Source organism: Aquila chrysaetos, chromosome 12 (genome assembly GCF_900496995.4).
Source record: "Aquila chrysaetos chrysaetos chromosome 12, bAquChr1.4, whole genome shotgun sequence".
NCBI classification, from domain to species: domain Eukaryota; kingdom Metazoa; phylum Chordata; class Aves; order Accipitriformes; family Accipitridae; genus Aquila; species Aquila chrysaetos.
The window spans coordinates 17,399,117-17,414,390 of NC_044015.1; the positions used below are offsets into that span (position 1 = coordinate 17,399,117).

At 39.5% G+C, this 15,274-nt stretch overlaps 1 protein-coding gene across 7 annotated transcripts in view; it reads right to left on the reverse strand.

Moving 5' to 3' along the window:
* DENND1B (DENN domain containing 1B) overlaps window positions 1-15,274 on the reverse strand; it is a 169,335-nt gene that overhangs the window by 140,166 nt on the left and 13,895 nt on the right. Inside the window, exon 1 of one of the 7 annotated variants that reach the window (XM_041127794.1) lies at window positions 6,030-6,567. The exons of the other annotated variants lie outside the window; for them this stretch is intronic. Coding sequence (XP_040983728.1) covers window positions 6,030-6,111 — 82 coding nt within the window. The 5' untranslated portion in view covers window positions 6,112-6,567. Of the gene's footprint in view, window positions 1-6,029; window positions 6,568-15,274 lie in introns of those variants that run through there. 7 annotated transcript variants of the gene reach the window in all.

Consider the following 15,274-nt stretch of genomic DNA (forward strand, 5'->3'; position numbering starts at 1 on the left):
CACCACCCTTCTCTCATTGCACAATTTCTCTGTGTTCAGTGTTTGCATGAAAGGGTCAGATGCTATTAGGTCTTCCACATGTTGGAAGGGCTGTATGATTCTAGCATCCATTTTGTATCTATTTCTCCAACTTCTTCCTCGACATAGATCAATACACAAACCTCAGGTTACCTACAAGCCCCACATCACTAATCACTTGTAGTCATTTCACACCCGTGGTCTGTCCTTCTGTGTGTTCTTCATGTCCACCAGTGAGACAGTACTGCTGCCCTGGCTGCATGTTCACCACAGGAAGGCTTAAAAGGATGATCTGAATGATCAGTACAGTTTGATAACAGTTCGGTAACCAGCTGGAGCTTTCCCCTTTATTCTTCTTTTTGTTTTCAGAAACAAAAGGAAATTCACCTCTAGGAGAAACAGTTGAGCTCTGTGAATGTATGCGAAACCTAGACCAGCAACAGTGTACAGTTGAAATCAGTGCTAAAGGCTAGTAATTTCTAATCTAAACACAAATTAAAGTCATGAGCAGATGGGACCCAAGAAAACAGTACCATTGTCTCATTGGTCATTTATCAGGAAAACAAAAAAGCTAGGAATACTAAGAATTAATCACAGGTGCCAACCAGTCTTCATAAGGCATAAAAAAGAACTTTCGGAGGAAGTACTAAAATGTTTTCAGACAAGCAAGTTTTTGTGCTAAAAGGCACTATGCTGCAGGAGAAACCAATCATTAACCATGCGCATGCACTTCTCATAAAGAACAGTTTGATATGCAGGTAGATAAAAGAGAAGTTGCTTTGGTTTAAGATAACTAATTCCATTTTTTTATTAATGAAGTCTAACCATAATCACCCATGCTGACAATTTCATAATCAATGGGATACAATGTATTTATAAATTATGTTTATATAAAATAAGGTATTTCCTTATAGCACCTTTTTAATTGTTTTGATAATTAGTAAGAAAACATACAGGGTATAAAAACACTGCTGCACCTTTCAAGTAGAAAGACATACTCATCTCTCAAGGAAGCCTCAGATAACTCCTCTCTTATCTTGAGCCTTCCATCACTCTGATAAACAAAATAGCACTCTTGCCAGAACAGGGAAAATCCACTCATTTCTGAAAACTGAAGACTAAAAATAGATTCGAAGAATTACGGCTGTGCAAATATCAGATCTTAATTTTAACAAGTTATCCCAGATGACTCGTTATTACTTAAATTCTTCATGCCCATCAAGGGGACTAACCTGCTCTAGACAAAACAGGAGGCCTGTGAGCTGGGTGTCTTGTCCATGTACGTTGAAAAGCATGTCCAGGGGAGAACTGGAGTCTAAAGCCCCATCTGCCCACAGAGGATTTCTTTCCAGGGTAGGTAAATTCCACAGAATAACATTCTGCTTAAAACTGTAAAGTATACCTCCTTTCTTCAGGGAAAGCTCTGTTTAATACCTTTATTAGCAATCTGGACAAGGGGATTGAGTGCACCCTCAGTAAGTTTGCAGACAACACCAAGTTGGGAGGCAGGGTCGATCTGCTTGAGGGTAGGAAGGCTCTACAGAGAGATCTGGAAAGGCTGGATGGATGGGCCAAGGCCATTTGTATGAGGTTCAACAAGGCCAAGTGCCGGGTCCTGCACTGGGATCACGGCAACCCCATGCAGCGCTACAGGCTTGGGGAAGAGTGGCTGGAAAGCTGCCCGGCAGAGAAAGACCTCGGGGTGCTGGTTGACAGCCAGCTGAATATGAGCCAGCAGTGTGCCCAGGTGGCCAAGAAGGCCAATGGCATCCTGGCCTCTATCAGAAATAGTGTGGCCAGCAGGAGCAGGGAGGCGATTGTTCCCCTGTACTCGGCACTGGTGAGGCCGCACCTCGAGTACTGTGTTCAGTTTTGGGCCCCTCACTACAACACAGACATTGAGGTGCTGGAGTGCATCCAAAGGAGAGCAAAAGCAACAAAGCTGGTGAAGGGTCTAGAGCACAAGTCTTATGAGGAGCGGCCGAGGGAACTGGGGTTGTTTAGTCTAGAGAAAAGGAGGCTGAGGGGAGACCTTATCGCTCCCTACAACTACCTGAAAGGAGGTTGTAGTGAAGCAGGTACTGGTCTCTTCTCCCAAGTAACAAGTGACAGGACAAGAGGAAATGGCCTCAAGTTGTGCCAGGGGATGTTTAGATTGGATATTAGCAAATATTTCTTCACCAAAAGGGTTGTCAAAGCATTGGAACAGGCTGCCCAGGGAAGTGGTGGAGTCACCATCCCTGGAGGTATTTAAAAGACATGTAGATGTGGTGCTTAGGGACATGGTTTAGTGGTGGACTTGACAGTGCTAGGTTAATGGTTGGACTCAATGATCTTAAAGATCCTTTCCAACCTAAATGTTTCTATGATTCTATGAAAAGGGATAGTTAAGATACCAGAAATAAAACCGTGTTCTAGCTCTTCTAGCTCAACTCCACACTTGCTTGCCATTTGCTTCCCCAGGGCCAATATACCACCTTAAGATATGCATGACTTAGAAACCTTATTTGGACACACAGAGTAATTTTTACCACAAAGTTTTTTCCCGTTGTAGCAACTGGGGGGGGGGGAGCGGAGAGAGAGAGAGAACTTAGCAAGGAGATACAATCTACATCCTATAGTACAGCAGTAGTTTTAGCCCATTTTTTTTTTCCTGAAATACAGACATATTGCATGAGATGCTATTCCAGAACACAATGACATCATCAGTCATCTTTCATAAGGTATGGAAGGGGCTTTGATTGCTTTTAAAGATTCCAGAAGAAATAATTATGGGGAAGAAACCGTACCTCATTCTCCAAATTCAAATACAAGATACTGGAAGGTCACCTACTGTAAAATGCATAAACCTTTTAACTTACAGTGCTTCCCCAAGGGGAAAAATGTCAGTCATTTTGCTAGAGAACACCATTTTATCCCATCAAATTTGAAAAGCCTAAAAGATCACAATTCATATTGTAGGCTACGCACTGAAAAAGTTACAAAACTAACCCATTAACAGCAAGGCAAATAGAGTATAATGGGTTATTCATTTTAGTTTCACTTAAAAGCTATAGGAATCACCTGCACTGGTATGTCCAGCAACAGCCACAATCCTAACTCTTTCATTTAAAATTTATTTATTAAACAACTCTGCATATTTGACAAGCTCTCCACTAAAACACTGTGTTTTGAAATTGGTGAACCCAAAACAGTTTCTAAGGTATGTAAAGAGAATGAAGAGTCTTTTCTCTCATTTGAAGATGTATCAGATCATGGAAGTACACTTAGTACCACCTTTCTGAGGAATTTACCCCTAATATACTTAAAGAAGAATGGTGGAAGTGTATGAAATTGAGAAACAAAGGATTAAGCTCAGCCAAGGGAAAGCACAAAGTCTGAGGCTGTGCTATTTCCAAGCACAAATAAAATCAAGCATGTACCAAAAAATATTTCCCCGAGTGCTGAGAAGCCCTGCTACTGGCTGGCTGGGGAATGCTGGTGGTTACTGATCACTTCTCTTAATGCAAGGGGCCTAAAGCTGTCCAGGTCATAAGCAATGTTTGAAGATGTGACATGTGACGAGGGTCAACAACAAAGCCTAGCTTTAATCCCTTTGTGTGAAGCAGGAAGAGGAATTTACCTCATATATAAAACACATCTATGTCCAGTGAAGTATAAAACTTCCAGAGGTGCACAAGCAAGGCATTATGTCTTCTTTGCTTTTTTGCATGCTGGGACAGACCAGGAGGGAGGAAGGAGGAGAGTAGTGCTTCTCATGGGCTAGATGTAGTGAAGCACAAGGAATGGTTGTATGCCAGGCAGGGAGCTGAGCTTTAACGCAGCAAGTATATTAATCACTGTTGGTATCTTCTGCCAGCGTGAGTCAAGAGTATCGCAACCAATTAGTCCAAACGGGTGGACCTGAGAATATGAGAGGCTTAACTATTAGTTAACATAACTTCCATCATTTCTAATTGGATTGCAACTAAATTCCCGGCACTGATAATACCAAAATGAGATCAGAGGGGAAAGCTTCCATATTCCCTTTGCACAAAGATTGGAAACAGCTCTCCCCTGCTGTTGTACAATAGCACTGACCACCCAAAGATCCGCAGCTTTAACTAAGAGACCCATCTCACTGCCTGTTGAACACGTGTGAGGAAGTTACTACCGAGATGCTTCTTTACAAACTTCAAAAAACAGCCCAGAAACAGTGGAAACAGTTAAAAGGTCAAATACTAAATGATGTTAATCTATGCAAAGAAATATTAGAATAAAAAAATTTTAATAAAGGACCTGATCTGGGGTGGAGAGGAGGAGAGCAGAGTAACTGTGATTTTAAGGGTTGCTGAAAGATTAGATTTTCATTTAGGGATCTCTTTATCAAGCATTTGAGAAGGGAGAGCTATGCAAGCTCCAAACTCTGTAGCAATGTGCAGCTAAGCCAGAGCACATCTTCAGACTCCCTTGCGTCCCATCAGAACTCCTGTAACCATTCCTGACACTCATTTGCTTGACCCATTTTTGATAAACAAAGAATGGAGTACTTGAAGTATTCTTCCCCCTTGTTCATCCCATTCTTCCTTAGTCTCTTGTTTTATGGTCAGAGGTTAAACTGCTGACCTCTCACCTTCAAGGCAAGTTTCCCCCCCTTCCATAAAAGGTTTTTCACAGTGTGCAGCATTCGGATTAGCCCCTATCCCCTTGAACAAAAGCTATGCCTTTGTACTACTGGTTTGGGCATGGAGTCCATACATCAGAGGAAGCTGCTCCTACTTACCATTCACAATAACTATATTGTGAGGCCCCTCTAACACCTCATCTCTCAGTGTCTAGACTTTCACCCAACCAGCCTGCAAAAAGAAAATCCTGTAAAGCACTCAACTGAAAATTAACTATGGTACCCTGTTGTGAACCTGATGAAGATGTTATTCGAACATACGGTAAAACTTTCCATTGTTTAACATAAAGATAAGAGAAAAACTTTTAGAGCCCTAAGCTTTAAATAGTCATAGGGATCAATTCACTCATGGGTCACTAAATGCATTTTATTAGCAAGCAGCTATTGCTTATGTGTGCCTTGAAAATAATACACAGATTACTAAATTATACTTAAGCATCTAGCATTTTGGATAGCTACAGAGCCTAACTTTATACTCAGTAAGGATACACTAAGGCAAAGCACAAGACATAGGAAAAGAAGCATATCTTCCAGGATTAATTGAAAGCATAGCATCAGTATTGACCACTGTCCCAGTTATCTTCAGCAATTAAAATAACAAAAGTATGGCAATGGAAATATTTTATGCTTTTTTGTATGCAACAAGATGTGTAAGTGCTCAGCATCACTTGTCATCAAAAAAGGAGAACTCTGGGCAAGAAAGGGTATCTACAAAGTCAGAGTGCAAATAAACATTTTCCAGGGGAGGGAACACCACACTGCAATGACTTGTATTTTGTTTCTTTGTAACACTTGCATTTCTATAGCATAAATAATACACAGTGGCAAGAAAGTTTACTGAAGTGGACTACCATTAGTAAAAATATATTCTTTCATCTTGAGAAAAAAAATCCACAAGCAGGCCAGGAAAAAAAAAACAACAGAAAAAGAAACAAAAAAAAAAATCCACACCTAGATCTGAGCAGTATTTTAATGTTTGAATAAGCTTATGATTGCAGACAAATAGATGTTTGCATCTTTGTGGAGTTTTTATAGCCTCTCTTGAATGTGTATTTTGGAAAGAATTCCCAGGGCTTTGCTAGGAGAATAAGCCACAGCTGAGGAAATGCATCTCTCTCACCAATTTCACCAATCCATTTTGAAAAGAGAGCCAGAGCGTCTCAAAATAAGAGGCAAACAAATTGCTGTTTGGCATAGGTTGATTGACTGGGGCAACATGAGGGTGTTTGCTTGGGTTTGGGGTTTTTTGTTTGTTTTTTAAAGTGTGTTTTGTGCTGAAACAAGAAAGTGTGAAATTATCCTTGTCATAACAGGAAAAACAAAAAAACCCACCACATTTATCCCTTACCAGCTACCCCACAGGGCCTGGTCACAGCAGCATTTTGCAGAATGTAACAGCAACTTGAGAGCCTGGAAACAAATGCAACCATAACTGCAACGCCCCAGGATGGGAATAACAGCAACCTCAATTCTCTCAACAGGTGGAAAAGGTTGGATTTGCGAAGGAAGCAGAAAACAGGAGATAATCTTCTCTGTCTTCATGCAATATCAGACATCAGGCACATGCCATCATCTCCCTCTGCCACACAGGACAGTCATGCTTAGGAAGCCCGAGTATTTTAATGTTCCTTGTAATGCCCTTTAAAACAAACAAACAAACAAAACAAACAACCACACAGGATAGCTGCTGTCATACCTAGAGACTACTAGGTGTTAATACCTTTCACTATAGAAATACTTAATTCAACCTCTGATGTGTTTTAGGCTCTGTCATCTTTCCCAAGACTGACCACTGGACTGCTTACCAAGGAAACATGTATTGCACACTACAGTCACCAGCAGCAACACCTGCTGCACTGCAACAAGAGCACAAACTCCCTCAGGCTTGTACTGAACTACTTTTACTCAGAGTTATCACACATAAACCCCACCATATTATCGCTAATCTCCAGAATTAATACAAAGGAATAGTAATAAAGAGGCATTTACTATAATTAAATTGGAAAGGAAAATGGTTGCCTTCTACACTATGGATCAGATACGCCTTCTGCTCCGTGTTCACTGAGCTCTGCCTTCTCCGCAGACAAGGTCTTCTCAGTGCAAGACAGCAATGGATGCTCAGCTTGATATATCAACATTCAATTTACTTCCAAATAGGTTGGCCAAATCAGTAACTACAAGAGAGGCTTCTCAAACAAGAACTTCGGGGCATTAAATTCAAAACTATAAAATAACCATTTTTCTCTGAAGCCAAGTAATGCTACACAGGAACTTAAGTCAGCTCTCCAAAACAATGCAGCCACCACAGAAGAAAAACAATAGAGGATCTAATACTATAATCCTGCTCATGGTACCAAAGAACTTGCTTATTTGTAGATATTCACTGTGAGTGTGATTCAACAAGATGCACATTTTCACACATATGTAGGCCTGCCTGAGAGGATATATGTAAACTGATTTCAGATAGAAAAAACATCTGAGAAGAAATGTAGTCTGAGAAGGAAAAAATCCAGAGCATTAACTCAAGAGCATGATAATAGAAACTGATTTATTTTCTTATAATTCATTATTATTTTTAGTTCTAAACAAGGTTACTGAGAGGAAAAAAAATATTAACATGGGAGACTTAAAAATCAGAACACTTTGAAGTTCTTCCTGTGGCGAGAAGCAAAAATCCAAAATTCTTCGTCCTATACTGAAAATACATTTGGGGCCATTTTTATATTCTCTCCTCTGGCCCCACGTTTAGCACCATAACAGGAAGAAAAAAATACTCTCAAAAAATGCACTACATGAGATCAGATGACCTACTGATTTGAAGCTTTACAAACAGACACAAAACTCAAAAAGTTGTGGTTTGGGGGTGGTGATGTTCATTTTTACAACTCTATTATTTATAATCTTGTTATGAGAAAGAGCAGTAACAATAAACAGCAAATTCTCCACCATGGGTAAAAGTGATGAAACACTTGCTTCCAAGCACGGGGGGGGGGGGGGGGGAACCCTTGAATCATCACTCTGTTGCTGTAGAAATCCATAACACGACAACACCTTGGATATTTCACGCAGTTCTGACCACCCTCTCCTCAAAAACCAAAGCAGATTGAGAGAAGAATACATAAGGATATATCATAGGTATGGAAAAGCACCTACTCATGGTCAGGTTCAACAAATTACACTTCCAGCAGGTTAGAGAGGCAGCTGTGGGGGGATAAAAGATCACCCATGGCGCAAGTGAAGGTGAAAAGGAAATAAATATTCCCTACTTCTTGTAATACAAAACCTATAATCCACGTCAATCAACAGTAGCATGTTTAAAACAAACAGAAGGAAACTCTGCTCACAAACTCTGTACCGCAGCCACAGACAGGACTGCCCCAGGATGCTGCGGAGGCCAAGAGTATAAAGGGGACTCAAAACCAAGCATGCTTGCACAATACAAGCCGACATTTGGCTACGAGAGAAAACATCAGTTTTAACCAACTTCCAAACCTAAGCAGCTGACCATGGGTATGGACACTGGAGAAAGGATGCTGGCATCCACCAAGGCAGTTTTTGAGCGGTGACACACGGCACACTGTGCCCGTGCCTACCACCACCAGCTGCCGCACACAGGCAGAGGAACAAACTCCTGCAAAACCTGCTCCCAGTTTTTCTTCTGTGCCTAGAAGGCTACAACCTGTATTTTGACACATTTTCCATTTTTCTTTCAGTTAGAAATACAAGAACGGAGTCACACCAGGAATGCGACCACAAGCAGCGGGTCCCAGGGGGCAGCCCTCCAAACCCTCCCGGAGTCAGGCCAGTCCCCTTTCATCCGCGACAAGAAAGGACAGAGCAGTATTCACACAGGCAAAAGGGAGGCCTGATGGTTTTGCAGACCACTAGAAACAGGTAACAGTTTAGTTTTGGATCCACACAGGAAAGAAGTTGCAACCAGTGCAGGAAAGGATCTGTATTTTAGACTGGGGGTTCAGGTGTTTTGTTCCAAGCAGGCAGGCTTGTTTTCAAAGACTGCATGCTGAGCTCCTTGCAGCAACTTCAGACCTATTTTAAACAGCCAGATCTGGAAAGTAGAGTTTAGCACATCTCAGAAGAAATTTTTGGCATAATTCAGCCAGATTCAGGTCACACTGGCCAGTATCACCAAAGCACTGAATTGCAACACCTGCTGTGGCTAACTTCAGCTGGTTTTATTAACCACTGTTTTAACAGCTATGCGAAATGGGCACATGCCTTCACATAGAGATCATGTATGCATTAAACAAGGAACGCACAGATAACTCATCTGCAGTGAAAAAAACCCAGAATCTTTACTTGTCCTGACGATGAGAAGCAACATCTTTCTTTTGCACAGAACTGCTGAAAGATAAATTTTCAAACACAGAAGTCTAATTTAAGAATACATTGCTGCTCTTCAAATTACAGAGCATCTCCTTAACAAAAAGCCTGTCACAACTTCCTCCCACATATACTTGCACCCAAAATTAAAACCAAAAATGAGAAGACAGCAAAACAAGGAACCAACTGCACTATGATAAGGGGGATACTTCATTAAGCTACTGAGCAAGATACTGAGATCTCATTTCTGATGTGCTAAGAAAAATTTATTTTACAGACAGTTATACCAAACACACAAAACATGTATTTAAGAATCACCCTGCACAGATGACTTGGTTGATGTACTTTGTCCTCTTCTTCATCTATGTGCTATTGTTTACTATCTTGTTCTTTCTCATACTTAGAGACAAAATTACCTAAACTGTTTTTCATTTCTGATCTACAAGCAGATAATCAAATTAACATCTAAACAATTATGGAATAGGCACCATCCTAGAAGCACCACATGTAAGAAAGTAATCTACACACAAACGTACATCTAAAACCCTTTGTAACACTGACAGTTATACAGAATTACTCATCTACCATCGCTTTTGGGCTCTTTAATAATCTTAATCTCAATTAGTCAGTTACTAAAACTGCTTTAAAAAATGGGAGTTATCGTTCTACACGTACAAAGGGATAAGTTTTTAAGCCGTGGTACAACCTATGACCAAGTACCATAAAGCCCTGCAGCTAAATTTAAAAAGAAAAAGGTTACTGAATATAATCCTCCAGTAATATTTGAAAACTACTTAATAGAATTCTGACTACAAACTGTTCATTTTTTCCCCAAAAAAGGTTCTAATAAAGGGTAAGTGAATACATCACTTATTTGTTTTGCTTTTGGAATGAAACTCTACAGCAGTTTTAAAAAAAAAGAAAAAAACCTGCACTTCAGTGTTTGTTATTTCTCTGCTAAGTATACAGGAAGGCTTTGATAACAAAAACAAAGCATACCCAATTAATCCATTTTTATAGTTCTTTGAAATATTGATCTATTTTTAAATCCTGTGTTTTACATAGAAAGCAATACTGATCTGGTATTAACAGAAGCAATTATCAGATGCTCTGAAATGCTAAAAACACGTGGCAAAAGTTTCAGCCTGAACTAAGAAGACTTCATAGTGTACTTCACTACTCTCTGCACATTAACCTAGTTCTTATTGAATAAAAAGAAAGAAACCAAATAAACTCTGTTACCTTAATTGTAACACACCTGTGTGGTACCTTGCACTCTGAGAACAGAGTTCAGCAATATTCTCCCCTCTTAAAACAAAGACATGAAGAGTGATGCTACACACCAGCACAATCATAAGCTGCTCCCTCTCTTAAATCAGTCATTGCTCATTGGATTCTCTTCCCACGTTTCCTAGCTGCTCTCCATATGCCACAGGGAGCCATTCGCTGATTAACAGTCACAGAAACCTACTAGTTTTGCTTGGCCAGCTTTCTTACGCAGGACAAGTTTAGAGAAGCAAAGCAACACTGGAACTGTAGTACAAGGTGACAGGCATCCTTTCAGCTTCCTCTGCCGCAAAGGGAATCAAAAGAAAGAGGCACCAAATCACACCTCTCTCTTGGCAAGGCATCCAAGCCCCTAACAGTAAAAACAGAAAGCAGAGTGGGTACCAGTCTCACAACTGCTATTCCTTGAAGAGTGACAAGGCAGTAAGTAACTAAGGATATGTTTGATGAGCTATGGGTAAAATGGCATGTAGTTTTTAAACTATTAATTTACTGATTTCCCTGGATAATTAGTATCTTCAAACAACATCTTGAAAATGTGTTGTTTAATCGGGCAACATTAACAATGTTTTAATGAAGCTTTTGGTAAATTTCCTACTTTAATAAAGCCTAGAAAAAATTTCTTTTTGAAGTTACAGGTCAGTAAGAAGTTATAACTTTCACACAGATTTGCAGCTGAAGTGCTGCTGTGGTGCAAAGGTAGTAACAATACATAGTCTTGTTTAATCTTTTCAACAGTAGATATTACAGCACTTCAAGGAGGTCACAATCACAGTCCCCTCATATTTCATGATAGAAAAGTTTATAAAGAGGCGCTTTTTCTGCCTTTTTTTTTTTTAAGGTTTTCTACTGCTTAAATATGTTTAAAAGGTTATACAGTAAATTTTCTCTGCTGTCTTACCCACCAAACTCAGATTATTTGAGGTCAAAGTGTTGCTTAACCATAGACTTCACCCCCACTGGCTCCTGCTTGAAGGGGAGCTCGGGAAAGGGGCTTTAACTACAGCCAAATACATTGCTATTTAAGGTTTAGTCACCAATGAACAAAAACAAACAAACTTAGGTCATTTTCTGATATTATAAAAATGATATTTCAAAAAAAATGCTTACTTCAGGGACAGGAAAAGCTAACACTAAGGAAAACTATGTAATTTCTCTGTAGCGCACTTATATCTTGATTTCCAGCAATGAGAACCAGCATATATATGCCCTTTTCTTTGTGGCAGTTTCAGGAGCACTCATCCCCTCACTATTACTTCAGTTACACCAACACACTTTCTGTGCAGCCATGCAGTAACCAAGACAGCTTTTGCTTTCACCTAGCTGCCTGTGGAAAGACAGGTTGTAGAACAGAGGACAGTAACACTTACCACTAGTGCCAGAAAACTGCTACCAAGAAATGCACTGTGCTCAGTGTTAGTCATTCATTTCAACCTTGAAGCATCTATTTCCTGGAAAATGCTATTCAAAGACTTGGCTTTTTTTGCAGAACTTGCCTAATGGATACTTATTAGCAGTAAAGCTCATTGAAGTGGCACACAGTAATGCATCACTTGGGCTTTCAGCGACATGATCCTGGCTTTCTTCACTCCTCTTTGGGGGTGACCGGTGCTTGCACTTCCTACTAACAGAAAGTATGTGTTTTGCCTTTGTGGAACCATTTTTTTTTGCCCAGTTAGGCTGAAGCTCAGCAACAGCAAAGTCCAACAGGGATTATGTCTGGCCCTTACGATGGGGCGGCGGGGGGGGGGGGGGGGGGCTTCATCCTTTTCCCTTAGTGCTGCTAAGTCAAATGAAAACATAAACATCACACAAGCAAAGGAGAAAGCATAGACAGTAACAGGACACTCAAAAGAAAAGAAAGAAAAAAAAAAAATCAGAGCTAGCTCTGTAAACATATTCCAGAGCTGAAAGATTTTGTATCCTATTAATAACTACTGAGCCATCTAGCCACAAGTTAGGAAGATATTTCATGAACTGTTTATAAAATGCTTTTCTTTGTTGACTTACTACCATTCAAGATCAGACTTGGTTGGTACTCTGTATGATACTGTGTTTTGTACCACCATATATTAGGTGTATGTGATCAGTTTTCTGGGCACAGGAATTTCTAGAGGGAAGGACTGCAGTTCATCATACATAAAACAGATTTTATCCACACACCTGTGCATTCTGTCAATGCCCATAACTTCTAACACTGCAACATATGAAAGAGCATTCTTGTTTTACTGCTCACATATTATATTTAAAGAAAATTAAAAATTATGATGGCTGAGATTTTCACATTTGAGGAGTCAATTAGCATATCTCAACAAACCACCATTTTCCATTGCTGCTATATAATAAACATTTTCTTAAGAAGAACCTAATGAAGTTGAAAACATTTGCTTCAAATTCATCTCTCTCAGCCATTGGTGTTCAAAGTAGATCTGAGAATAAAATCTGGCTCTCTGCCTAACCCTGCATATTTGCAATACCTGCATCATTCCAGTATGTCTAGTTGATACACTGTAGCGTTAAACAAAATCCTCCAGAAATGCTGGTGAGCAAAGTATGAATGTGAAGGGGTAATTAAACTTTAGAACTATCGATTTATATTTCAAATGTCGTTTCTTTGGTTTCTAAGGTGTATTATTTTCTTGTAATGGATCAGTACTGCTCTGTTACAGGAATATTAATTTAAGATAACACACAACATATACTATCATTTCTTTTTGTTTTACATACATGACATGACTTCTAATATTCCTGTGACATAGATTAATTGAATATATACTGCTGGGACTTGAAAAGAAAAAATTGAGGTTCTGCAACATCAATCAATAGAAAGGCACTTTCTCACTTTCTGTAACACTTAACTGTTTCAACATTTATCTCAGATTAGGCAATTTGTATCTGTTTAACAATTTGCATTGTGTTCTGACCCACAAGCACAAAGCTACTATATTAACTGCTATGCCAAGTAATATATGCTGTTCTACATATCCAAAGCAACATTAACTAAATACAGGTTAAAAAAAACAAACCACACCAAAATCACTTTGGTGTCATTGCATACAAAGCACTTTGAAACACCACTTTGTTTGCAACTATTGTTTATGCTGTTCTGGCACTTTCTGTCCTAGCAAGACTCACTGAAAGATGAATATTTCAAGATGTGCTGACAATTAAAACATACTGGTCATGCTTAGGCAAATAATTTCTAGTGTTAAAATACACAGGAGCAGAACTCCAGTCGCAGAAGTACCCCAGTAGCATATGTCAGTATCAAGTTTCCCTGTTACATTAAAATATAAGGAGGAGTGTACATGATGAAACAGGAAGCAAACAGTGCACTTTTACCAGATTATAAATTCCCATTATTTTTTAAGACACAATGTGAGCAATTCTGATTTGGCTCCATACACAGCCCAGTTATGATCCCAGCAGGAATCCAGAAGAACTGCATATACGAAGGGTATATATTTATTTTACACAGATTGACTCTAAAACCATGTTACAATACAACTGTAATCAGTGTCTCTGCAACTGTCCTAAGTTGAATTCATTTCAGAGCCTCTAGTAAATGACTATGTTAACTGGTGAGTGCACAGATCATTCTGCAATCCCAGGCCACAACTTATTGAAGTGACTGCACACACAGCCAAATTTTTATCCTGAATACTTCTGTCTGCCTTTAGATGGGCTATTGAGCATTTTAAAACTCGGAAAGTGTATGAAGTACAGCCACTGTTCACCAGAAAGCCAAAAGTTGTACTGGGTACTCCTCTTGTATATACTCCTCTTATAACAATATATCTTCGTTTTCACACAGACTACCACACAGGGTATTTTTCAGTTTACGAGAGTCAAGCAATCATAGAAAGCATCACCAACCAAAACACCCAGGCAGGAGAAGCCATACAGATGAGTTCTGTGAAAGCAAATTCTGTTACCAAGAAGTTTTCTGGGAAACACAGAGAAAAGAGCATTTCAGAGCTGAGACACCTTCAGTCCCATGTTAGGAGAGTCAGGCAAGCCTACAGATTGAACTGAGGTAATTTAGGGCTGGAAGCAAAGTACTACTACTCTTTCTAGAGCTTCAAAGTGTGCTGCAGTTCCAGATCTTTCGCATCTATTTAAAATGCACGAAGCAGATCATATACGAGCAGACCAAGCTGGTGTTCCCCAGCCACTTACAGAGCAAGTGCTTGGGCTTTGCCCATCCTCGTGGATTTACTGGGTTTGAGAGCTCTGCTGTCCACAGCCAACACCAATTCACCTACCTTTCTATTTCCAACCTTTATCCTATTTCAATTCTACTGAAAGTTCTGATAGTTTAATTTATTTTTATTATTGTTTGATCTGGTTTATCCTGTCCTTCATCATTTTCCCCAACAGTAGGAGCTGAAAGGATTTCTGTTTTGTTCACTGTTGAAAACACAATGCAAATTCCCTCCAAGGATTGTGAGGCCTGACAAGTATTCTCAATGACAAAGTAGTTTGCTAGATCTGTCAGCATCCAGCAACGTCATACAAAATTTTTTATCTAAAAAGACAATAGTCACCATCACTAGTTGCCAGAGAATTTAAGGCAAGCTTTAATTTTTTATGTTTTTTATTGCTGGTGAAAAATGTTTTCAGCCAGGTACTTCAGATGTGGTTATCTCAAGCTTTTTTTTTTTTTTTTTGTCATGCAGTTCCATAGCATTGATTTCTAACATCACAACCAGAATGCAAAAGAACACATTTCAATTTATTCTTTGTAAAATACAGCATATTATATCAAGACTGAGAAAGAGAATTCTCTTTTTAAATTGCTTGCTTATTAATTACACAAGCTAGTTTGATCTGACTTTTTTTTCCCTGACTGACACTTGTATAACCATTTTCAGACAAGACCTTGCAAGATGCTACAGGGCTCTGACCCCAGCTAAAAGCAGATATAAACATGTACTTACATTGCATGGTACATGCCCATTCCCA